The 26,697-nt window shown below is 39.9% G+C and overlaps 1 protein-coding gene across 1 annotated transcript in view; it reads right to left on the reverse strand.

The window, feature by feature from the left end:
* The window catches only part of CTR9 (CTR9 component of Paf1/RNA polymerase II complex), a 47,626-nt gene that overhangs the window by 13,592 nt on the left and 7,337 nt on the right, over window positions 1–26,697 (reverse strand). The window contains exons 3-20 of the mRNA XM_006128292.3: window positions 25,320–25,559; window positions 24,600–24,717; window positions 21,263–21,352; window positions 16,690–16,838; window positions 14,079–14,186; window positions 13,431–13,538; window positions 13,046–13,282; window positions 11,397–11,486; window positions 11,149–11,277; window positions 10,844–11,027; window positions 10,293–10,381; window positions 9,674–9,859; window positions 8,448–8,535; window positions 7,570–7,718; window positions 3,881–3,997; window positions 3,560–3,705; window positions 1,694–1,765; window positions 55–190 (exon numbers count right to left, since the gene is read on the reverse strand). Coding sequence (XP_006128354.1) covers window positions 55–190; window positions 1,694–1,765; window positions 3,560–3,705; window positions 3,881–3,997; window positions 7,570–7,718; window positions 8,448–8,535; window positions 9,674–9,859; window positions 10,293–10,381; window positions 10,844–11,027; window positions 11,149–11,277; window positions 11,397–11,486; window positions 13,046–13,282; window positions 13,431–13,538; window positions 14,079–14,186; window positions 16,690–16,838; window positions 21,263–21,352; window positions 24,600–24,717; window positions 25,320–25,559 — 2,436 coding nt within the window. The remainder of the gene's footprint in view (window positions 1–54; window positions 191–1,693; window positions 1,766–3,559; window positions 3,706–3,880; window positions 3,998–7,569; window positions 7,719–8,447; window positions 8,536–9,673; window positions 9,860–10,292; window positions 10,382–10,843; window positions 11,028–11,148; window positions 11,278–11,396; window positions 11,487–13,045; window positions 13,283–13,430; window positions 13,539–14,078; window positions 14,187–16,689; window positions 16,839–21,262; window positions 21,353–24,599; window positions 24,718–25,319; window positions 25,560–26,697) is intronic.

Below are 26,697 nucleotides of genomic sequence, written 5' to 3' on the forward strand. Positions count from 1 at the left end.
GATATCGTGGAAAGCATACCCATTTAAACACACACTATTACAGGGAATACAAACCTGTTCTTTAAGCAGTTTTTGTCGGAGCAACTCCTTTTCTTGCTCTTGCTTGGCACGCAGTTCTCTCTCTTCTTCATCTTGCTTGCGGGCACGAGCCACATGATACTGAGCTTGACTCAGTAAATCAGAGCATTGCCTATAACATTCAGTGTTTTCAATTAAAGAAAATAAGTTTCTAGTCACATCCTACATGCTAGAAGGAGAAATGGTTATAAAAAAAGCACATATCACAATACTAAAGTTGTCCATACCACTGAACAAAATACAAGCAATCTGAAGTAACTTAATGTAATTGTTTAACTCTACACATGACAGATTATTTTTCCTTTTAAAATCTATTATAGTGGTATAACTTTCATATCAGTTTATTCATTCATCTTTTGAGATATGGATTTTCTAGTAAGCTTTTTTTTAAAATTTAACCCTGAACAGTTTCCACACAGAATGCTTTTCAAAGCTACCTTGTTTAAAAAAAAATTAGCTACTTCAGTAAGAAAAAATCCTTAACATAACGAAGAGTTTGAACTCATTTGTGCAGCTTCACAAATATTCCCTACAAAAATCACGCATTTGAAACAGCTGTAAAACCTCATCCAAAAATATATTGTGAAGTTAAGATTGTATATGCAGAGCCCAGATTTTCTTAAGTTGATTTAGAACCCTAAATCTCATTCAAAAGTGGTTTAGGAACAGTAGAGCCTAAATTCCATCAACTGTCAATAGGATTTAGGCTCCCAAGTATGCTAAAATCACTTCTGAAAATGGGATTTAGGCTCTTAAAATCAAACATCACAGTGCCAAGTGCAGCCCTGTCTAAATGCCTTTAAAAATTGGGGTCTAAGCACTCACTCAATGGAAACAATGAAGTAAGTGCTCTCAGTTCAACCCCTTGTAAGCTAGTGTTCATTGTGAAGTTACCTTTATTAATATGCTCACAAAGTTTCTCAAATGCAGAAAAATATTTTTCTGCCCACAATTTTAGAATACTTATAAGAACTTCTACTGGTATTATGGTCTGTCCATGATAATCTTTGAAAAACCTGAATTTGTAAGATGTGCAATGAATAAAGCAGAGCTTTTTCATTAAATATGCACCTTAAGAGTTATCTGTTTACTGCACACCTAAGCTAGATTGGCTCAAATGCAAATACATAAATAGTATATATTATTTAACTTCAAGCACTGGTAAAAGCCACCAAAAAGCTGCCTCCAAAGCACAGTTATTGCATGAACTCATTCTGAAGTCCTACCACATCTTCAAATAACTGGTTTTACCATAGCACTTAACTTCACTTCTCCCTGAAAGCTAGCTAGCTGTGCTCCAGTCTGCTAAAAAAAAAATCAAATTATTTTTTAAATGGACAGTATTTGACACTTACACAACTGCTCCCACAACCCCTACAACTCATTTTCATAGTATTTTGCTCACACTTCTTAAGCTTAGAAATATATATTCCACTAGAGGGCAGACTCCAGGCTTGTAGAGTTCTAGCCTCTCAGCTGCTGGAAAAATGAAATTCAAATGGAAATGCTCGCAGGGACTTTTCTATAGTTATCATTATTCTCCCATTATAACAAACTACTGAGTTTAGTTCTAGAAAGTACTCTATTTTAATAATAATAAAAAAGTAATTTTTACCTGGCTTCAGTAGCAGCAAGAGCCAAATCAAATCTCATTTTATCTCCTACTTTACTTAAATAACTGAAGTATCTGGATGGAAAACGAAAAACAAAAGTGTACTGAAATAGTGGACATTTCGTATTTCATTTAAGGTTATATATTCCCTATTTTGCTTTACTTAAACACCCAACTAAATTAAAAGGGAACATATCACCTCAAAATTCTGCAGCACTACAGATGTGGTGTGCTGACTTTTATAGCTCTACTATGTTTGGGCCTTCTAGTACAGAAGAATGCTACTATGTTAATACTTTTCTAAAATAAAATGTCCTAAAACGATGACAACAATTATTGCCTTTTCCCACCTTTAATTAAAAAACTTCATAAAACATTTTATAGGCTTTGTACAGTGTAGGGACAAACATTCAGCATTCAGGAATGTTTAAAATGTTTACAGTGCTGCTGTGGACACTTTTATTAAGCCACATATTAAAAAGATCTAAGGCTTGATAGTTAATTAATTTTTTATTTTTAGAACTCCCATTAATAGAAGTTCAAATAAAAATTCTCTATTTGCTTCTATATTGAAGACAAGTCTCATCTCTAGACATAGATATGTCAGGTAGTTCCTATGTACTGTAATCCTCTCACAGCAAGCAACTGAAGTCGCAGAAACAGAGAGCTTTTTTGGAGACAGCCTTGAAAAATCATCTCCCCACACCTCCTTACAGCCTTAGCTTTCCCTGCTTCTGCTGCACCTGCCTAACTCAGTCCTGCAACCCTGCCATTCGTAGTCCTTGCTGATGACAGCAACAGAAGGGAGTCTAAAACCCTGCTCCACTGGCTCCTAAGTATGATGTTAACTACTCAAACTTATCTATTCTACTTCAGATTGTGATGACCACTAAAACTGCAGTGAGAAAGGGAGGAAATAGAGAATACATAATTTTTTCCTGCTAAAATTCTGTCCTGACCAATTTACATGTTCTTGACAAAAGGACAGACCTCAGAAGAGGCAGAAACGCAGGTGAAAGGGGACAGATCCACAGACTTTAGACATTTTTGGCTTCTGGAAGGCACATTACCACATTCCGAACCCCTTTAAAGGTAAAGTCTCAATCTGCAAGCAAGGAATTATCTAGGTTTATTTGACCCTGGCTTAGCATAGGGGGCAGGGTTTCATGACATGAAGGTTCCTTACAGACTTATCTTTCTAGATCTTCTGAAGTTTCACCAAAGAAAGAGTTTTGCTATAGAACTTTTCTCTGCTAGACTGACCTTGCTTTCTACGGTGAAGAAAAAAAAAATCATCTGACACACAAAATTCATATTGCCCCCTCAAGTTTATCCTAATAAACATTCAGCAGCAAGAGTAATGTGTGTTGGAAGTCTGAATTCCCCAAGATAGGGGCATCAACTCCACTTAAAGAAAAAGATTTTTATTTAAATTTGTGTGGAAAATAATTAGAAGCCTTTACATGGAAGAAATGTTTTGATCAATACTAGGAGCAAGGTATTTATGAGCATGAATGAAAAATAGGGTAAAATGACTCACACAAAGTAAGTCCCTGATTTAACAAATGTATGAAAAAGATACATTTACTAGGCAATTTTGCCTCACATTTCAGAGTCGTGCTGATGTATGTAAAGCAAGTGACTGCAACATCAGTTTGGGTGAACAAACTATGTGGAAGTAGATCAGAATCCCTCATGCTGATATGACTGGCTGACGTTTCTTCAGCAGGTCTGACTGACCAAACTAAATGGCAATTGATTAGAAACTATGAATGAGAACAGAATTAGAGATGCCAGCTGGCAAAGGGACTAGTAAAAAAGTATTCAATTTGTAAGTTGAAAGCATTTTTTTTACTGCATATTTGTTACCTGTGGGCTAACTCCAGTTCTTTCACAGCATTTAGTACTTCCTTCAGGTTACTTTTTTCATCTTTTAGGACAGAGGTGGCTAACCTCTGAAGCACTAGAGCCACGTTAAACATAAGGACTGTATCACTGGGCGCTACATGTCTAGCCTGTGAATGAAATGCACATCTTTTATATAGCAAATGACATATGGATGGTTATCAAATAAGAGAGTCTGGATTTGAAGTAAAGAGATGTACAAATGTACAATAACCCCATAATATGAAACACTGTTCATTAAATAAAAAAATAATTTAAAAACTGCTACATAGATACACATTTTACCTTCAGCAAAGTCTGTTTGCATTCCTGTAATTTGCCACATTTGAAGAGCGCTCGGGCCAAGTACAATAATACTTCAGTATTCTGATGCTTATAGAATTTTCTGAGGCAGTTTTCATACTGAAATGGAGAAATCAAATTACTAAAAAGAGAAATAGTGGCGTTTCAAAGAACTTGGCAGTTATGTATTACAGACAATTTCAAAAGCTTCAGAGGGGTAGCTGAGTTAGTCTGTAACTGGAAAAACTTAAAAAACTAATAGTCTTACAGCACCTTAGAGATTAACAAAACATGTAGATGGAATCATGAGCTTTCATGGGCAGAACTCACTTTTGCCCCATGGTTGTGCCCACGAAAGCTCATGATACCATCTACATGTTTTGTTAGTTTCTAAGGTGCTGCAAGACTATTTGTTGTTTAAAGTTTTTCTAGACAATTCCAAGTATCTTGGATCCTACTTCGTGTGGTGGTTTTTTTTTTTGTAATTAATTACATCATATTGTGTAGCACTATTCCACTTTATTTTATACCATGCTACACTCCCAATTCTTATAAAATCTCTTGGATCCTTCAGGACCCCTGCAAGTCCATAGCTTAATACAATACGATCCTATGCATTTTGGAATGAACATTGTAAGCACAAACCATTCACTTACAGCAATGGTTCTCAACTGGGGAGACATGTATCCCTGGGGATACCCCAGTGACGTCTTTAAGGCATACAACTTATCTAGATATTTGCCTAGTTTTACAACAGGTTACAGGCGGCCCCTGACTTGCGACACGATTGGTTACTGGGGAAGCATTGCAAGTTGGGGGCGTTGTAACTTGAACCCTCATTTACGATAGGTGCCATGCACCATTGTAAATGCGGGCCGAGGACATAAGTTGGGGGGTTTAGCCCCTTCCGCACTTACAAAAATGGTTGTAAGTGTTGGAGGTCGGAACTCGGGCGGTGATGTGTCGGGGGTTTCCTGTACATAAAAAGCACTAGCAAAGTTGGTACAAATTTCATACAGTGACTTGTTTTATACTGCTCTATATACACTATCTGCTAAAAGGTAAGTACAGTATTTATAATCCAATCATTTTATTTTACTATAGTGAAAATGAGAAAAACTATTTTTAGTAATATTTGTGAAAGGGATGTGTTGAGACCTACCCAGAATATGTCAAATGAGCACCAGTTTAATTGTAAGTGGAAAGGAAAGGCAGCATTGTCAGATACAGGAGATAAAAATAAAAACAAAATTTGATTGGTTGACCAACAATAACCCCACTTTTAGGGAAGTAAGTAACTCAAACAGCAGTATGCAACAAAGTGCTGATTACCCCAAATGGAGCAGACGAAAGTTTTTTGTAAGGGCAGAATGAGACAACAAAAAACTAACATCAGCAACTGTCAGGCGAGTGGAGGAGTACCAAAACACCAAAACAAGGTATATAAGCTTGGCTGAAACAGACCAAGAGCGGACGGGTTGCGAATCCAAAAAGCCAGGTCTGATCAACCAGGGCTCCCTCCCCGGCGCTGAATCTCGCTGCCGCATATAAGCTCCGAAAGGGGAACGAACACCAGTCGTAAGTTGCAACGAAAAATCCAAAGAAAGGAAAAGCATAAAGAAAAGAATATCTCCTGAATCTAAGCAATGCTTCTATCTTTTTTAACGTGAGTATTATATAATTGTTAACTCCATAAATTGTTTAAAAGTAAATCAGGAGGGTATATCTATAGGAGAAGTTATTATTTCTTGTTTTTTTTACTGTACTGTTTTTCTACTTTTTCTTTGTATATTATATTGTCTTAAAAAAATAAAAAATAGTGAATTGATTTAAATGGAAAATTAATTATAAAGTAAATAGAAAAAATAAATAATCTTTGACCCTAAAAAGAAGTATTCCTCTGTCTGTGGTTTCAAATCCTTTAAAGAACCAAACCCAGTTACTGAAAATATTGTGTTGTATTTTTTGTCTGATTTAGAAAACAAGTTAAGGAAGGTGACATTTGGGTTATGAGACACAAAATCAGAATCCCAAAAGGGGTACAACAATCTGAAAGGGTTTAGAATCACTGGCTCCCAGTAACCAGGGTGAAAACTACCAGCAGGGGTGCAAATTGTGCAAGAAAAATAACTGTTGTAATAAGTATGTTAATTTAAGTTACCAAATTTAAAATTGACATTCTTTCTCCCCACCCCCCCAAACACTCTGTTACCATAACCTGAAATATACTTGATTTACCTATCTTTCACACATGAACACTCAGAGGAAAAAAGAACAGTCAGTTTTAATAAACGCATACCAAGTTGGTTCTATCCAGTCAACTCAATGTTCTTTAGCACAGTAACTTATTTAAGTGTCGCTGAAGCATAAGGCAGGCACAAATGGCTCACAAATGGGATTCATAGGGAGTTTGCATTGGTCATTTCCACCTCTTTTTGATCCAGTGACTGGCTGTCAAACAACATACCATTTCTCTTTTTTACCCCTTGTGTAAAAAAGTTGTGTTTTTCCTTGCTGCTTTTTATTTAAAAGACTTGCATCAGTTCTGATTAGGGATGTTAAAATGTGGGTAATTGTGTAACTGCTGAAAATCTCAGTGGTTACACAAACTTGTAACATGGGGGAAGCAGCTGGCTCCCTGGTAGTTGCTGTGCAGCAGAAGCCAGCTTTTAAGCTGGCTCCTGGTGTACACTAGCTCCTGCATGCCACCCTGCTCCCAAGGAGCCAGCTACCATTCTGCGCTACAGGTACATGTAACCGTATATCAGGGCAGCAGCACAGAGTGACAGCTCTTTTAAGCTGGCTCCCATTGCCGCCCCCATGTTTTTGGCTCTACAACAGAGCCAACAGCGTGGGGTGGCCACCAGCTCCCCAAGAGCTGGGTGGGAGCCTGCATAAAACCGTTAACAGTAAACCCGGGTTTATTGGTTAACTGTTCAAATGGTTATGCTTTTACATCCCGAGGTCTGATCACTTGAGGGAAAATATCTTTCTTCAATTCCCTCATATTTCAAACACATGAGTACAAAGTATCTCGATAACTGTTAAATGGGCAAGACTCACTGATTTCTGGGTTGGGATTGTGCTTTGTCTCAGTTTCTGATTGTAATTTATGGCCAAAGATTCTATACTTGGTGAGAAAGCTATCTTGGCTTTGCATATTTTCTGTAGAGACTCCACTACTGTAGTAATTTGTGGCTATAGTAGACTACGTTGTTACGTTTAATATGTTCTTCCCATAGACACCAATATTGGTGCTATTAGCTTCAAATTATCTGAAGCTGCCAGCAATGTCTTCTAGGGTATGTCTAGAGTACGTTCATCTGTCAAAAGAGAATTTGCAAATTTGAAGATAATTTGCATATCTTCCTCTGATCGCATTATCGGAAGAGTTTTTTTTTGAAAGTTAAAGCAGTTTAAAAAAACCGTTTAAAGAACCCCTCACCCCCTTTTTCGAAAGAATCCTGGTACACCTCATTTTTTAAGGAAGAAAGTGTATTTCAAAAAAACCCTGTCTAAACTGCTTTCACTTAAAAAAAAATGCTTTCAAAAAACGATCGGAAGATATGCAGATTAGCTCCAAATTTGCATATCTCCTTTCGAAAAAAAGAACGTAGTCTAGATGTACCCCATATGTTATTCCTTTATTATCTCAATCCAACATTTTAAATGGTTCATATTAAGGAGCTTACCATCTGCACAGCACTGATGTACTGCTTCTGTTCTACATAAATGTGTGCCAAATTCAGCCACACATCACTGATATCAGCTGTTGCCTCTCTTACTTGGGCAAAAACATCACGAGCCTCACGGAAATATCCTTTGTGTGCCAATACAGCTCCTAAAGGGAAAGTTAAATAAATGCACAGTATAAGCTTACAGACTTACTACTATGTACTACTATCAAAGTTACAAGAACGTTCAGAGAAAATTGAGACAATTAACTGCTTGCTATAGCAAGACATTCATCCTGAGATCAATATAATATAGCACCTGCAAAAAACAAAAATGATTCTTGAAATGCTCTGCAGATTATATATTAAAAGAGCTAAATCCAAGAACCACCGCCAGTGAACTACTAAATGAAATTCAAGCATAATAATCACCTATGCTAGTGTTTCTCAATTTTTTTTTTTATAAAGTACCCCTTATATATATTAAAAGTACCCCCTTTAGGTAAAAAAAATTATAAGTACCCCCAAGTACCTACAGTTTTCAGACAATTTTTTTCCTACCATTGCAACACTTTGTTTAAACAACTTAATCACAGCCGGGAAGGTGGTGAAATTTTGAGGTGTAAAAAGTACAAAAATAATGAAACGCTGTAAAACTTGAAACAAATTCAGTTTTCTCCAAATTTCAGTTGTGTTGAGGTATTCCCCAGACTTCTCTCGAGTACCCCTGAGCAGGGCTTGACAATTAATGTAATCTACTTGCCCGTGGCGAGTAGATTACAAGCCAGCACAGCTGCGCAGTGCTGTCTGCGCATGCGCAGCATGCCGAACCGCGCGGCTGTCGAGCAGGGCTCACAGCCCGAGGGTACATGTACCGTTGGTTGAGAAACACTGACCTATGCCATTAGCAGCATATAAATTCTTTGGATCATTTCTAAGTACTTGCTTGTAGATAGCTAGTGCACGATCTTGATGACGTTTTTCCTACAAAAGAGTGAGAAAAAGATTAATCATTCATCTGTATGGTGTAGCAAGATAAGAACATAAGAATGGCCATACTGAGTCAGATCAATGGTCCATCCAGCCCAGTATCCTGACGGCTGACAGTGGCCAATACCAGATGCCTGAGGGAGGGAACACAACAGGTAATCCTCACATGATCCTTCCTCTGCCTCACACCTCCAGAAAAACAGAGGCTAGAGAAACCATTCCTACCCATCTTGGCTAATAGCCAAGGACCTAACCTCCATGAATCTATCTAATTCTTTTTTGAATCCTGTTAAAGTCTTAGACTTCACCACATCCTCTGGCAAGGAGTTCCACATGTTGACTATGCACAGCGCAAAGAAAAACTTCCTTTTGTTTGTTTTAAACCTGCTGCCTATTAATTTCATTTGGTGACCCCTGGTTCTTACATTGTGGGAATAAGCAAATAGCTTTTCCTTATTTACTTTCTCCACACCAGTCATGGTTTTATAGACCTCTATCATTTCCCCCCTTAGTCTCCTCTTTTCTAAGCTGAAAAGTCCAATTCTTTTAAATCTCTCTTCATATGGGACCTGTTCCAAGCTCCTCATCATTTCTGTTGCCCTTTTCTGAACCTTTTCCAATGTCAATATATCTTTTTTTGAGATGATGCAACCACATCTGTACACAGTATTCAAGATGTGGGCATACCATGGTTTTATAGAAAGGCATTAAGATATTTTGTCTTATTCACTATCCCTTTTTTAATGATTACCAACATTATATTTGCTTTTTTGACTGCCACTGCGCACAGAATGGATTTTTCAGAGAACTATCCACAATGACTCCAAGATCTCTTTTTTGCGTAGTTGTAGCTAAATCAGTCCCCATTACATTGTACTATATAGCTGGGATTATTTTTTTCGCTGTGTATTACTTTACATTTATTAACATTAAATTTCATTTGCCATTTTGTTGCCCAATCACTTAGTTTGGGGAGATCTTTTTGAAGCTCTTCATAGTCTGCTTTGGTCTTAACTATCTTGATACACCTAATATTTTATAACTGATGACTTTACCATACATATAACATAAAATACTTGTCCCAGGAAAGTCAAAGGTTAACAAGCATACTAATGCACAGGTGTGAAATTACCTTCTCTCTATCTCTGGTGGGCTGATGCAAAGTTTGCAACCAGACATTGCCAAGTGCCAGCATGGAGTAAGTGTCATTTTGAGTGGATGGTTGTTTCAATATCCTTTCAAATTTCTTCTGCCCTGGACCCCACTCTTGTTTAGCCAAGTGAAGATTACCAATTAGAGACCAAGCATCTGGATGGTCCTGAAATAAACTCAACCATAATTAACTTAAGTCAGTGGTCCCCAATGTGGTGCTCACGGGCACCAGGGTGCCCGCCAGAGCATTTGTGCGCACCCACCTAGTGACCAGGGCCAGCCCGAGCCATTCTTGTGCCCCGGGCGTCCGGCGCATGTGCGGCCCCACCCCGGCAGCCCCAAAAGGTTGGGGACCACTGACTTAAGGTCTGCTTTCACTCACCCATGTTAGACATCTAAAAACAAGTCTTAATCATTGCATTACATGTGAATTATACGGAAATAAAAAACAGTTTTATATGTAGAAAAAAGAGTGAGCAAATTAATTAGAAGAAATAACTACTTTGGATAACACATATTTGTAAAAAATAGAGAAAGATAGTAATCCAACTAATCTAATTTGAAACATTAGATCTAAAACATTTAAGAGTCTTACTAACCTGATTTATCTGAAGTGCTTCTTTAAACCAATCAGAAGCCTCATAGAAATTGCCTTTATCTCTAGCCATAGCGCCTAACCGCAAATAGCCTAAAAACAGGAAATGATTTTAAATAATCAGCTCAAATAGAATAAATGGGGTCAGACATGGATTTCACAAACTTTGCCTTTACTTTCCTGGTATGTTTAGTACATCAAGCACCTAAAGATATAGTATATTTTTTTTTTCTAAATTTGGACACACATTACATCTTTTTTTTATTTATGCTGGAGAATATTTTCTGAATATCTTTTGGAAAGCTTATGTTATTTCCGGCTACATCATTTATGTTAACTAAAACAGTTAAAATTTTTAAACGCTGATTTGACTGATGTACTAAATATAAAAAACATTCAAAAGACATACATCAGTTATGTAAGACAAGCGCTCAGCCTCCTGAAGTCTACTGCAGAACAAAAACCACAAACAAACAAAAGGACAGATGAGGGCCTGAAAACAAAAATCTTTCCATTTGAAGAGGACTTTTGAACCAAAATAGAAGAATTTCTTACAGTCAACATAGTTAGGATGTTCTCTTAAAATGTTTTTATATAGCTTTTCTGCTTCATGGAATTCACACATTGCTTCATATAGTCTGGCAAGATTATAGGAAGTTGTTACTGAGATAGCATTGTAGTAATGCTCATCATGTTCAGCTTCTGCCTTAGCTCGATCCAGAGATGCCAAGAAGTATTTCTAAAGAAAAGGGAGAAAAGAACAAAATGCTTTTTTAAAAGTCATGGGTGATTAATGTAAAGTCAGCCTTTAATATTTTCTTAAATTTATTTCTTAAAATATTTCTTAAAAGGTTTAGTACCTTTGCTTCGCCTAGGTTTCCAAGTCTAAAATGGAGAGCACCCACATTATTCAAAATCTCTGGTGGGACATCAGCCTGCACTTTCTCCTGAAGGATGCGTGTTGCTGTTCCATAGGCTGAGAGAGCACCCTGTGTAATTGTAAAATTGAAGAGGTGGGAAGGAAGAAACAGAATGAGTTCCATGTCTCACTTTATAATTTAAATCAAGTGTATATGGTACACAATGGCACCATTTTCAGCATTAATACCTGTATGTCAGTCTGCTCAAGGATTTGCGCTAGTTCAATCCATGCTTCTACATCATCTGGATACTGTTCTGTGACTTTCTTTAAGTGACCCTGAGAAATACCAAACATCATATTAATCTTCTGAGAGTGTAAGTACACTGTCAAAGAAGGCACCAGAGCTGTTTTTTCAACTTGTTTAGGCTTGAAAACAAGTCTCTCTTCTGTAAAAGATATAAAACCTCAAAACATGTGCCTATGAGTGAATGCTAGACAACAAAGCCAACCTAGTTTTTCGTCACTTAATACCATTTATTTCTCCTCCACACATATACGTTAAGTAAGATATGGGGAAAGTCCTGAATATTTAGAACTGAAAGAATGAATACAAACTTCTTCAAAACTACCACATTCAAATCATTGAAAAATTAGCTGACTGATTTCTCACGTAACTTGTTAGTTAATTCAGACTCAATGTTGTGCTTATCTGTTTTCATTATAGCACAGCTCTGGGATGTGTTTGTGTTCTCTACCAAAAAGTTAGTCTGTCACAACAGAAGTATTCAAAACTGTTAAAATTACCAATCAGTAAATCAAAACACGTTATCACTCAGCCATTCAAAAATGAGGAAAAACAGTGTTGGGTAAATAGCAAGAAAATCAGTAGGAAAAGAACTAAGAATCAGAGAGAAAACAGACTTAAATAAAAAAAAAAAAACAACAAAAAACTTTGCACCAGTACGTGACAATGTCCTTTTAGTATGTTAACTGGGAGGACAAGAATATTCCCAGAAATCTGATCTTCAAGTTGTCACTTAGGGTGTGTCTACTACACAGTAGGGCTTAACTCAGAATAAGCTACACAAATTGAGCTACATCAACTGTGTAGCTTATTTCGAAATTGGGATAATCTACATAGCACTTATTTTGAAACAGATCACTCTTCCTCTGACTTCCCTTACTCTTCGTACAATGTAGGTTACATGAGTTGGAGCAAGAAGTCCTCCAGCTTGACAGTATTTTGACTTTATTTCAAAATAATGTTGCTGGGTAGACAAGACAAATCACCTGTTTAGTGCAGAGGAAAACAAGTGATTTTCCACATGCAACAGAAAGCAAAATGATTTTGTTAGCTTTGATTAACATGTCTTCTAGTGTGTCACTTCTACTCAGACGACATTACTTTTTCTGCAGTTAATAGCATCTGCCTTTCAGTAAAGTGGTCGATCTACTAAAACTGCCACATACCCAGTTTTAGTTTCACAGCACAGTAAACCTCATGTTAGCAGTACCAGAACCCAGATTTTCAGGGACAATTTTTTTCCCTTGGATGCATGAATGAGATATCTGAAAGGGCTCGTCTAGTCTATGGGGAAGATTCAAAAGAGGATATGCAAATTCCGTGGGAATCTTCTCCCGATATCCATATCTTCTCCCGATCTCACTTTTGAAAGCAGAGCTTTCAAAAATGAAAGTATTCTAGACAAGGGTTTTTTTCTGCAACCTCCCCCCTTTTTGGAAAGCCACTTTTCCTCAGAAAATGAGGTTTACACGGCTTTTCAAAAACACCACACCCCGCATCTAGATTGCACATCCTCCTAGAGTGACATATATTCAAGGTCAACAAACAGGTAACAGAGATCCAAAGTTCAGCAAATAAATATTGAACATACTTTTGCAATATCTCGTTTGTCTTGGTCTTCTGAAGCAGCATAAAGAGATCCAAGGATTTTCATAGTTTCATAATTGTTAGGGTAGGCTTTCAAAACTTTTTCAAAGCATTGTGATGCATTCTCCTTGTCACCCCGATAAATGTACATTTGACCCAATCCAAAAAATGGTAATACAAAAGAAGATGAGGCAAACTGAGTGGCTTGGTAGTAGTACTGGAAAGCTTGGTCATAATCCTCCTAATTTAAAAGCAGCAAGGAGAAGAGAAGCAGATGGATTATTTTCTTAGTGTTTTGTTTTATATATTTTTTAAAGATGTTAAATACATGTTAATATTACAGTGTTCTAAATACCATCTAAAAGAGGTTTTTTTAATATTCATTCTACCTGTACGTGAAAAGACCGGGCCAGCTGATAGCAACTCTCTGCCTGCATAGCTTCAACTTCTGTATTATGGAAAGCATGGAGAGCCAAGTGCTGGACTTTACCATAATCCTGAATGATGAAAATAAAACTCAGTTTGAGAAATCTTAACCTATTTATGGTGAAGTTTATGTATTTCTGAAACATCAGCCTGGACTGATTAATGCAGACAAATAAAAGCAGTAGCATTTTGGTAAATTAGTATCAGTAGATTAGTGTTATAAGTTACTGTTTTTCACTCTAAACCCTAGTTTTAAAAGTAGTAGAAAAGAAATGTCTTCAGGAAACATAGGTAGGTTTAAATTAAGAAAAATGTGTGTGCTTTATTGGCTATCTTGAGGGAAAAAAATAAAAGATGTAAAAGTTGGAACTTTACATGTCTGTCTACATTAACATTTTTACTCTTGCCCTCTATTTAGCCTGATGAAAGTACAATGGGTAAAACCTATTTTTGTAACAGCTGTACTTTAATGTGTTTCAAAATGAAGGAATTAAAATTATTTTTGGAAGACAGAAGTGGTAAGTGGTAATGAGTTTGACACCGGAGTGGTAATGAGTTTGACGGTTACAATTCAGAAGGTTATGGAATTTTCCAACCATATATTTTCTTACCTTTTTGAAGAAGAAGTGATTAGCCAAGTGGTTCAGCACCATTGGGTTACTGGGATCAATTGTGTAAGCTCTAGAAAGGAGCTGAACACCATTTTTGATTGAATCAGCCTAGATGAAATATTGATAGATATTAGCATTCTCTCTCAACTTGTTTCCACAATCTAACAGCTATTCTTCTCATAAGTCCCAGGAACTGTGGCTCAAAGTCCTTGCCACTGATGGCCAGAAGCCACATCAGAACAGACAGGAATCGAGCCAGAACTTCTGCCCACAGGTTCACATCAGAGAATATCCCTTTGACAGGACACCAAGCCCTTTTGTATGTGGGAGAAAGGGGAACAGGACTTCCTGAGGAGGAAATATTTTCCATTGATTGGTGATTGAGCTCCTCCTTCACAGATCCTGCTTTCATGGCTCTACTACTTCTGCCTGCTATGCTACCTTCCCTCACACTCAACTCCTTTGTTCCTATTTACTCACTCTCAACACTCCCTTTCACCCCACTTCTGGTCACAATTACAAGTATGCTCATCTTGATTATTTTGCTAATACACTGTATCCCTTCCTCCACCCAATACATTTTTATCTCTAATGTGCAACCACTAACATTGTGTCCCTATGTCTTTGTATAGCAACTAGCACACTGGAGCCCCACATCTAGGGACTTTGAGCACTGTTTCACTATATAAGAGAAGAATTTGCTTTTTATAATTTATTGCAAGTCTGAACAAGTAGGAAGTAGGGATGTTAAAATGTGGTTAAGTAAACAGGTAAGCACTTAAGATTAAGGAGGGGGTTGGGTAGTTGGCTCCCTGGGAGCAACTGCAAGTGGGGAGATGGCTCCCACTCTTCCTCTCCCGCACTGCTGTCTCTGATATAGAGGGGGGGCTGGCAGCTTCCCAGAGCCTCCCTGTGCATACTGGAAACCTGCATATAACAGTCAAGGTTAACCATTGAGCCTGGGCTCATCAGTTATCTGTGTACAGTTACACTTTCACATCCCTAATGATAAGTACAGTAACTTGCAAGATGAAACTGTCACAGGCAAGGAATCTAAATTAATTCTATTTTCTGCTTTGCTATTGAGTCAATGTGTAATTTCTGGCCACTCATTTAACATCTGCATCACAGCTTATCCATCATAAAAAGGATAAACTATCTAACTGAAAAGATTAATTAATATTCATAAAATGGTTCAGACAATCAGATGGAAGGTAGAATAGTGTTTTGCCATCCAAAAATACATTGGTCCTTTCCAAAGCTCTCTCAGAAATATCTTAAGCTGAACTTAGTTGAATGAATCATTTATGAACTCTGGTTTTAGAACTTTCTGGTTTGCTTCTGTTCATTTTCTCATTCCCATAAATGCTTATTTATATTGTAGATAAAGTTAGATGTGCAAGTGCAGGTTTGAAGGGATGCAAAAGGAAAAGCCACAGACAGAATTAGTATTTGTATTTTTAATGCACTCTACATGAGGCTACATCTTTCTTACATTTATGTGAGAGAAACAATGCAAAAGGTGGACACACTACTTATTAAATAGGTGACTAACAGAGAACAAGGCCTAGTTGACACTCAAAAAATTTTAGTGGCAGAACTCTGTTGGCAAAGTATAATTTTTATTGATGCTGTTTTTCTGGTAAAAGCCTTCATGTAGATGCATTTATACCACTTAAGCTTGTTTTGTTTCACCAAAATGAAGTAACCAATACATGCTATTATACCAGTGTAATGTACATCAATATAAGAGGAATTTGCCAATTTAATCTCACACAATAAAGTGTCAAAACTTTAATTTTGGACAAGGCTAGGGATTTAACTGGGTAACCAGCATTCATTAAACTCTTCATAGGGTTGCCAGGGGTCATGGCAGCCCAGTAGGACCAGTAGCCCCTGGAGCTGTGGCATCAACCCTGGAAGCCATGTGGGACTGGTAAATGCAATAGCCTTCTCTGGAGAGAGGGGGCAGGAGCCACGGTTAACCCTGTAACCAATCTATAGGTTACATTGTTAATGTTTTAAAACCCATGTAACACTTATGCTCCCAACTCTGCACTACTTACATGCAAATTTCATAAAGATGTTAAGGCATCGGTTTGGACCTATGAAGTCTGAATGGCTTGGGATCAGCCTAGCTGAGAGACTGACTTTCTTACCATAACATTCTGCTAGAACTGCAATCAGTGGAGACACAGACAGCAGATTACTCCTTGCTACAGAGGGGCTACAGGTACAGTATTCTCTGTTAGGACCTTAAAATACCCTATAATCCCAGACCAATTTTACCATGACTTTTTGAAAATGTTCAGAGGATGCTAAAGGATGTGTTTTTAATGCTTGACCTTTGAACAGAATAAGGGAAGAACGAAGCACTGCCCATGTGTTGTGGTATTATTTGAATTTAGAGGTACTGCTTATTGAAAGGTGTGAATGGATTAAAATTCTATATGATTAAGGACACATTTCAAATAATTAGAAAAGTACTTGAATACATTTATGGGCAGAGTTTATTATTTTGTTATTTAACACATCAGCATGGTTTTGAATTCATGTAACTTAATATACATATCACTTCTTAGAGTTAACATACATATCACTTCACACCCACCTCTTTGTTATTGAGTTCTAGAACAGCCAATCCAACCAGAGCCCCTACACATTTTGAATTGAGCTCCAGAGCCCTGCTGAATGCCAAACGAGCTTTTTCCAACTTGTTCAGTTTCACAAAGCAATGGCCCATGCCTAACCGAACCTCAGCTAGGAAACAAAAGCAAATCATTCACAAGGTCAAAAATCCAAACTTTTTGTATGTATGCTTCTCACTCTAGAAAGTCAACTGATATAGGATTGATATCTTTATTACTTTTTATCTATTTGGCTACCTCTACAATGCAGGCTTTTTGCACAAGAACAACTGTTCTTGTGCAAAAACTTTCCGGATGTCTACACTGAACATACGTTCTTGCACAAGTAAATTTACAGTACAGCGTCAGAAAACAGGGCTTCTTCCGGAAGAGTTATTCCTCTCCCCATGAGGAATTAAGCCCTCTTGTGCAAGAGCTCTTCCACAAGAAGGTAGTGTAGACAGGCAACATGAATTTCTTGCGCAATAAAGCCCTATGGCTAAAATGCACATCTCTTGCGCAAAAGCACATGACAGTGTGGACGCGCTCTTGTGGAAGACCCTTTGCACAAGAACTCTGCCGCAAAACAGTTCTTGCGCAAGAAGCCTGTAGTGTAGATGTAGCCTTTGAGTCATACTGTATTTAAAGATAATCATAAACAAAGGTCTTATGCTCAGTGGAAAAGCTGACATTAAAACGGTATTAAGGACACTGGTTTCTACTGCAGTCCAGCATAGCAGGCTTATATTTCTGAAATATCAAAGACTAGTGCAGTCTGCGTAGCCTTTATGTTCATGTAATCTAAACTTTTAATCTATTTCTAATAATTTTGTTTTTGTCATGTTGCAGAACAACATTTAGAAAGAACAGTATTACATAACTGTGAAGTAGGAAAGTTTCACAGGAAGGGGACAGCAAGGGTTAACAAATACTACTTAAATCATCATCCACTGATATCAACTTTCTCTCACAGTTCAATTTAAAGAGAGCAGTTCATATTATGGACATTATTCCTTCATCTGCTGGTAGCCTGAAACAAACAGCCATATTTGTTTACAGTCATGTCACATTTTGAAGTTTTCCTTCAAGGAGCTCTAATACAAAGCTGAAGAATCAGATGAATTATAATTCATGTTTAGGACAGAAAAATTGCCAAGTAGCTCACATAGGTATACTTCATCTTCCAGTGTTTTATAACACGTGATCCCCCATTAAAGAAATGAGAGAGACCCTCTTAGTATTTCTTTAAGTTCTAAACACTGATAAGAGGCAGCAAGGGAAATGCATGTTGTCGATGAGATTAATCGATAAGATCAGTCTTATTGGTTAATTGGATATTCAACTACACTATGACATCCCTACTTTAATCACCCCCAACAATTAATCAAACTCTCTCTAGAACATTCCTGCACCAGTTAGGCATGTTAGCGTATAGTGATAAGACTAGGCTTATTGATTAATCCAAATGTCCACATGCAACCTCCCCCTACTTACTACCTCTGTATCGGGGGAGGGGAGGAGAGAAGAAAAGAGAAGAAGAGACAGGAGCTGGTGCCCATGAGGAGAACATAAGAACAGCTGTACTGGGTCAGATCAAAGGTCCATCTAGCTAGCCCTTGTCTTCTGACAGTGGCCAATGCTAGATGCCCCAGAGGGAGAGAACAGAACAGATAATCAAGTGATTCCTCTCCTGTCAGACATTTCCAGCCTCTGACAAACAGCAACTAGAGACACCATTCTTACCTATCATGGCTAACAGCCATTAGAATCATAGAGCTGGATGAGACCTCCGAAGGTCATCAAGACCAGCCCCCTGTCCAAGGCAGGACCAATCCCAACTAAATCAACCCAGCCAGGGCTTTGTCAAGCTGAGACTTAAAAACCTCTAGGGATGGAGGTTCCGCCACCTCCCTAGGTAACCCATTCCAGTGCTTCACCACCCTCCTAGTGAATTAGTTTTTTCTAATATTCAACCTAGACCTCTACCACTGTAATTTGAGACCATTGCTCCTTGTTCCACCATCCATCACTACTGTGAACAGCCTTTCTCCAGCCTCTTTGGAACCTCCCTTCAGGAAGTTGAAGGCTGCTATCAAATCCCCCCTCACTCTACTCTTCTACAGACTAAACAAACCCAAATCCCTCAGTCTCTCCTTATAGGTGATGTGCTCCAGCCCCCTAATCATTTTGGTCGCCCTCTGCTGGACTCTCTCCAATGCGTCCACATCCTTTCTATAGTGGAGGGCCTAGAACTGGACACGATATTCCAGATGTGACCTCACCCGAGTCAAATAAAATCACTTCTCTGGATCTGCTGGCAATGCTCCTCCTAATGCACCCTAATATGCCATTACCCCTCTTGGCTACAAGGGCACACAGGTGACTCTCATCCAGCTTCTCATCCACTGTAATCCCCAGGTACTTTTCTGCAGAACTGCTACTTAGCCATTTGGTCCCCAGCCTGTAACAATGCTTGGGATTCTTCAGTCCTAAGTGCAGGACTCTACACTTGTCCTTGCTGAACCTCATCAGATTTCTTTTGGACCAATCCTCTAATCTGTCCAGGTCACTCTGGACCCTATCCCTACCCTCCAGCGTAATCTACTTCTCCCCCTAGCTTACTGTCATCTGCAAACTTGATGAGGGTGCAATCCATCCCCTCATCCAGGTCATTAATAAAGATGTTGAACAAAACTGGTCCTAGAACAGATCTTTGGGGTACTCTGCTAGAAACTGACAGCCAACCTGATATCGAGCCGTTGATCACTACCTGTTGGGCCCGACAGTCTAGCCCCCTTTCTATCCATCTTACAGTCCATTTATCCAATCCATATTCCCTTAACTAGCTGGCAAGAATATCGTGGGAGACCATATCAAAAGCTTTGCTAAAGTCAAGGTATATCCACTGACTTTCCCATATCCACAGAGCCAGTTACCTCATCATCACTGATGGACCTAATCTCCATGAATTTATCTAGTACTTTTCTGAATCCTGTTAAAGTCCTGGTCTTCACAACATCCTCTGGCAAGGAGTGCCACAGGCTATGTGCACTGTGTGAAGAAATACTTCCTTTCGTTTGTTTTAAATCTGCTACCTATTAGTGACCTCTAGTTCTTATGTTATGGGAAGTAAATAACTTCTTATTCACTTTCTCCATACCTGTCATGATTTTATAGATCTCTATCATATTCCCCCTTAGTGTCCTCTTTGCTAAGCTGCAAAGTCCCAATTTTTTTAATCTCTCTTGATATGGGACTGGTTCCAAACCCCCTAATAATTAGTGTTGCCCTTTTCTGAACCTTTTCCAATGCCAAGATACAGAGGCCGCAGCATGAGGTACCAGGGAGCTCCTCATGAGGGGGGAGTGCACTAGCTGCTGGTCCCATCCCCTGAGGAGTATTTTAGTAACCATGTAACCGCTAAAAATTGTTGTGGCTACACGATTACTAAAATACACAATATCTCAGCATCAGCTTCCTAGATACCATACTTTGCTTTATCAATGGAATCCCACATACAACTATACACAACAAACCCATGGATTACATTTATCTTTACAGATCCAATAACTAACTGAAACACACCAAATCTGTTAACTACAGCCAGGCACTCAGTTCCTCCTCAGAGCATGTTCTGTGGCAAGTCTGGGATACGCACTTCAACACATTAAAAAGTGCTTTCTTCAAACAAGGATCCTCCACCAGACAAGTACATCATATCATGGAATAGGCCATCCAAATACTCCAAGAGAACCTGCTTTAATACAGGAAAAAAAAGTCCTCCGCCAACTGCACATCCTTTGTCCTATCCTATCCTTTGTTCTATCACCTCATCCTGGAAACCCTATGGAGTACCTTAAACAAGCACAACCCATATTCAAATAGGGACACATCCTCAAAGAAATCTTTCCCACACCACCTCTTCTGGCCTTCAAATTACATATCAACTTCAGTATCAGAAGCAAGCTCCTCACAGACAAAGACTTACCAGCTCGTGCCGGACCCTATCATAACAGATGCAAAACCTGCACAGATAGCTACACTGCTATGATGATCAATAGCTCCCTCCCCTGCACCTTTTCATGATACGTGGCTCCTACACACACCTATCACCGTATGGGTATCTCATCCGGTGCACTAAATACCCCAATATAATATTAACTACCTATGCTAAACAAATGTATTTAGCTGTGACAGTGGGTACCTTTCCTAGGCCTGAAGAGCAGTTCTGTGTAACTCAACAGTTTGTCTCTTCTACCAACAGAAATTGGCCCAACAAAACAAAATTACAACTCACCCATCATGCCTCTCTAATATCCTGGGACCAACATAGCTACAATACATCAGTAAACTAGTCATTTACTTAGTAGCTATCAGAGATCTAGAAGAAAGAAGATCTGTCTGATAAGAATAAGAATAATTTAATTTGTGACTGTGGATTGGATAAAAGAAATTATAATAAAGCCCATTTTTTAACTTCAGGAATTATAAGGATTAATTTTAGGCTTAAATAACTTAGTAATATCATTTCAGTAGCAAAGACAGTCTATGCCTTACCTGGACAACCTGGGTTGGTTCGCAGTGCTTTCTTGTAGTAGGCAAGGGCTCCTCTATAATCTTTCTTGTTGAATGAAATGCATGCTTTACCTGTCACAATAAGCAAGTTACAGAAGTTACTACAGGTTGCTATTCTGATTTTCAGTGTTTAGTGCCAGAATATATGGAATTAGTGAAAGCATGCATGTTGTCAAGAACATTCACTTGATTACAGCTGCTTTGTGCATCTTGATGCTGAGCCTACAAGCGTCAAGTATCTCAGAAAATAAAATTAATGAAGGGCAACAGCAAATATAAAAGCTCAGATTTGTTTTCTGCAAAAAAGCCCCGATTATGAAAATGGCGATCGGGGCTTTTTGCGCAAAAGCGCGTCTAGATTGGCACGGACGCTTTTCCGCAAAAAGTGCTTTTGCAGAAAAGCGTCCGTGCAAATCTAGACACTCTTTTCCGCAAATGCTTTTAACGGAAAACTTTTCCGTTAAAAGCATTTGCGGAAAATCATGCCAGTCTAGACGTAGCCAGGGTGTTCCTGCTCACTCACTCTTCACTACTGAGTGTTCTGACCCCAGAAAGAATACACAGAACCATTAATGTCAGGAAGAGGTCAAAAGACAGGTAATTAAGATGGCTTGTCACAAGTAACTGGCCCCTTTTACATGTAAAGGGTCTAACTCAGCTCTTCTCTCCAAATATGCAAAATGATCACAACATAAAGGTCATGGGACTAAATCAGTTCCAGCCCAAAGAATAAAAGAGAAACCTCCAGAGCTAAAGGAAGGAAGTGAGCAATCAGCTTGAAGGAGGGGGGCCTACCAGCCTAGTGAAAATAGAACAGTGCACCTGTCGGCTGACCCTTCAGCCTACTGACCTCTTGCGGTCCTGAAGCAAAGAACAGGATTAAAAGAGGCCAGCTCAGAAGTGAGAGAGTGAGTGGCCAGCTCAGAAGTGAGTGGCACACACAGACTGAGTTATCAGCACAGACCCTAGAACAGTGGTCTCCAACCTTTTTACACCCAAGATCACTTTTTAAATCTCAGGACAGGCAAAGATCTACTGCCCCACTCCTTCATTGAAGCCCTGCTCTCTCTGTTCTCCTCCTGCCCATCACTTGCTATCCCCAGCTCTTACTTACACATTCTGATAAAGTTTATTTTTAAATTATGTGATATATAAAATTAAAATCGCGTGTTAATAGTTATGAAATAAATGGTCTGGTTTTTATTCATGCTATTTAAATCTAAAATGAAGCATTTATAATTATACATTTTGTGGGGACAGAGTTCTGCGGCTGGGGGCAGGGGAGAGGGAACAGGGTGCTGGGAGGGCAGAGGACAGGGTTCTACAGCAGGGGACAGAGTGCCAGCCAGTGGGGACAGGTCTGCAGCTGAGGACAGGGTGCCAGTGGGGACGGAAATAGGGAAAGAGTTCTGTAGTTGGGAACAGGGGAGTGGGGACAGGGGAGTGGGGACAGAGTTCTGTGGCTGGGGAGCGGGGTGCCAGTGGAGGCAGAGAATCCCCTGCATCTGCCTCCTCCCAGGATTCCGCCCCCCCCCCCCCCGAGGGAAGCCAGCATGTGCCTCCTCCAGGCCTAACTCCCTACCCCCCCCCTTTGGCGCAGGAAAACCCTGCGCGTGCCTGCGCCGGGACCAACTCCATCACCCTTCCGCGGCACAGGGAAGCCCTGCATGCACGCCTGCGCCAGGACCAACCCCCTCCCCTCCCGGGCACAGGGAAGCCCCCACGTGCACCTGCCCTGGGGCAGGCTCCCCCGGGTGCAGGGAAGCCCTGCGCACGCCTGCCTCGGGGCCAACCCCCCCCCAGCGCAGGGAAACCCCACGCACGCGTCTGCCCCGGGCTGACACTCCCCCTCCGCGCAGGGAAGCCCCATGCCTGCCTGCTCCTGGGCCGAGCCCTGTGTGCACCTCTCCCGGGGCTAACTCACCCCTCCTGTGCAGTGCAGGGAGCCAATGCTCCCTCCCGCAGTACACCCGGCAGAGCAACTAGTGCACTTCCGGAATCGCTAGAAGTGGTGCTAAGCTGCGGGACTTCTGTCCATCCTGGGAAGCCGACACTACCTCCATTTTCACTTGAGGTAGGTAGTGGGTAGGAGGGAAATGGGGGCAGAGCGGACAGGAATCAACCAGTCGATCGCAATCAACCTCTTGGTGACCACGGTCCTAGAAGGACTGTGAGACTCCTGACCTTCAACAGGGTAACCTATGAGAACACTTATGCACAAGCCCAGGAGGAGGGCTGTGGGAATCTCAAATCAAAAGGAACAAGGACTTGACTTCAGAGGATAAAAACTAACTGATACACTGCAAGAGACATTAACATGACAAATCTCAGTTTAAAGAATTTTGACCTTGGTGCAACTTCTTATAAGAGCCAGACAAAGGTTGAAGAAAAGGCAGCGAACCTACAGAATCAAGCCATACTACACGGGTGGGGTGGGGATGGTGGTAATCCTGAGAAATGGCTGCCTTTCACATGGACATAACCACACAGGCATTAGCATACTAAGGATGTAAGCAACGGTCGACTACTCGATAAGCAGGCAAGAGCTGGTACTGGGGGGCTTTGTTTTCCCCAGTACCATCTCTGGGAGGCAGGGAAGGCAGAGGCAGCAGGGAATCCGGCACGAGCTAGGAGCTAACCCCGCTGCAACTCCTCTGCCTTTTAAACCCATTAAGAGCCACCAGGCTCTTAATACATTTAAAAAGCAGATGTGCAGCAGGAGGGGGGGGGGATCAAGAGTAAGCTGGGACAGCTGATTTCCAGCTCGTTCCCGGTCCCAACCCTCACTGCAACTTCTTAATATCCTGGGCGGCTCTTGATACATTTAAAAAGCAAACATGCAGCAGGGGGAACTGGGTGTGAGCCAAGAATGAGCTGATTCCCAGCTTGCACATGGTCCCCTGGTATGCCTCTGCCTTTCAAATATGTCAAGAGCCTAGTAGCTCTTAATACATTTAAAAGGCAAAGCCACAACAGCACTTCAGTCTCCTCCCCTCCCCGTATCAACTAATCAAGTAGTTGATGAAAATTCCATTGACTACTTGATTAGCTGTTTATCTGCAATTTAATATCCCTCTAGCATAGGCCTGCTGATAATGCCTGTGCCCCCAACCTTCACAGCTTGCTTTTCTGTAGGCACTTTCTAAATCCATCTCAATCGTAAATGTATAGTACCCAAGACAGATTTCCTTTCTTTATTGAAAGGTCCATGTATGTCTCTACTTATGACAACTGGGACAGTATGAACAGGCATCTTCTACAAATCCTAAATTGAATGGAAAAGACTGGGTTTTTGCAGAGAGATTCACAAAATTCTTACCAAGAAGGGCTGGAATATTATTTGGAGACTGGTTGAGCACAAAATGAAACTGTGCGTCAGCCTGATCCATTTTATCTCCCTCCAACAGACAGAAGCAGGCTCTTCCCAACAAGTGATTCTAAATGAGAAACAGATTTCTATGATACTGCTTTGTATTTCTAAACCAATATTAGGATTTTGTAATTGGGTCTTTTCATAAAAAATGTAATTTAGTAAAGATGAAAAATTAACCAAAAGGGAAAAGTACTAATATACTACTTTAAGCCTTATTTTTGTGTGTGTTGAATTTGATTCTCCTACATCAACACTTATGCCAATATCAATATGACATGACTGTAGGTTCCCACAATTCACTTCTACAAGTTACGTACCATCAAGGTAGAAAAATACATTAGGCAAAATGTTTAATAAAAAAGAAGGAACCAACAAAAAAAAATACACAGGTATAGTTGAATCAAAAAGCTTGAGCTAGGATCACTTAGTCTCTGGCAATGCTATGTAAATGCCAATTTAATCCAAATATTTGTGAAATCAGTAGCATAACACACTATTAAGAGTGAGCGCCTGCTCATCAGTAGCTACCTTCCCTTTAGGATACAAGAATTAGATATTTGCTTCCTTTTAAAGACATGTACTTTGAATCCACAGTTGGAGTATGTGTGCTACAAAGTATATTTAATGACACAGTTTATATCTATAATTATTTGTATCTTTTTTTACCTGATCATACATGATAATTTTGTCAGCCATAGTGTACAGTAAGGTAGCTTGTGTTATGAGTTCCTTCTTGTTGTCTTTATTTTTTTCCTTTCGTGCCTGCTGTACATAGTATGCTGCCAGAGTATCCAAGCATGTCATCTGATCTTTTTCATGGTCTCTATAATCCAAGTTACCATCTATTCGTGCTGCTTCCAACAGTTTCACAAAATCTTCTGTTTTGCCTTGTTTGTAATATTCCAACTATAAAAGCAAACAAGATTTTAAATATCTTCATAGCTATTTCTGTGTGATATTTTTCCAGTTAAACCACAGATATTCACTTAGAGTACATCTACACTGCATGTTTATTTCAGAATAAACTATTCCAAAAGAAATACTCTGAAATAGCTTCTTTTGAAATAGCACGTCTATACTACAGGAAGGCCTCGAAATTAGTCCGAGGCAGGCTCCCCTAATGTGGTGACACTACCTCGATTTAGCTCCTCCCCAGGAAGCAGTAGGCAGTAATCATATATATAGTAGCCCAATGTCTATGGCTCTGTAACGCTGGCTGTTCCTTCTGGACAGCGCTGTTGCCTCCTGACGTGGCGCTCGGCTGACTTCTGTGCTGCTCAGCCGGGCTGCCGCGTGGGAGCAAGAAGCGCAAACGGCCGTTTGGGCCCCACGCTTCTCATGCAGCACTCCTGCTGCATGGGGAGTGCGGAACCCAAATGGCTGCTTGTGCCGCTTGCTCCTGTGTGGCGGCCCGGCTGAGTGCCGCCCAGAGGGAACAGCCAGAGGGCGGGGCCTGGACAAGCATGCATCTCTGATGTCAGGAAAGGGCGCCAGATTCAAAAGGAGGAAAGCAGAGCCAACACAGAGGACGCGGAGGAGACAGAGAGGAGAACAGAGGAGGTGGAGAACAGCGAGAGAGAGAAAGAGAGAGAGACAGAGAGAGAGAGAGAGAGAGAGAGAGAGAGACTGGAGGCTAAGGAGAGAAGACCAACGTGGAGGAGAGACCTGAAAATCCCGACTTATAGCGGGCTAATTGGCTATTTCTTTAGAATGGCCCTGGGGAGGAGCTATTTCGAAATAGCAGCAGTGGAGCAACCATACTACAACTATTTCTAAACAGCAATTTTGGAAGAGGCATTATTCCTCGTAAAATGAGGTTTCAGAAGTCGGAATAAGCTGTCCATTATTCCAAAAGAACAGAACTGTTGTGTAGACACTCACACTGTTATTTTGAAATAACGTAAGTTACTTCAAAATAATTGTGCTGTGTAGACGCACCCTTACATAATAATGTAACACGTTTAAATATAACTCTCCTTTTGTAGTAAGAAAAAATATTCAATCTTTCCGCTGATTAATTACATACACAAGTAGAGTGGGTGAT

The sequence above is a fragment of the Pelodiscus sinensis genome, chromosome 4 (assembly GCF_049634645.1).
Source record: "Pelodiscus sinensis isolate JC-2024 chromosome 4, ASM4963464v1, whole genome shotgun sequence".
NCBI lineage: Eukaryota > Metazoa > Chordata > Testudines > Trionychidae > Pelodiscus > Pelodiscus sinensis.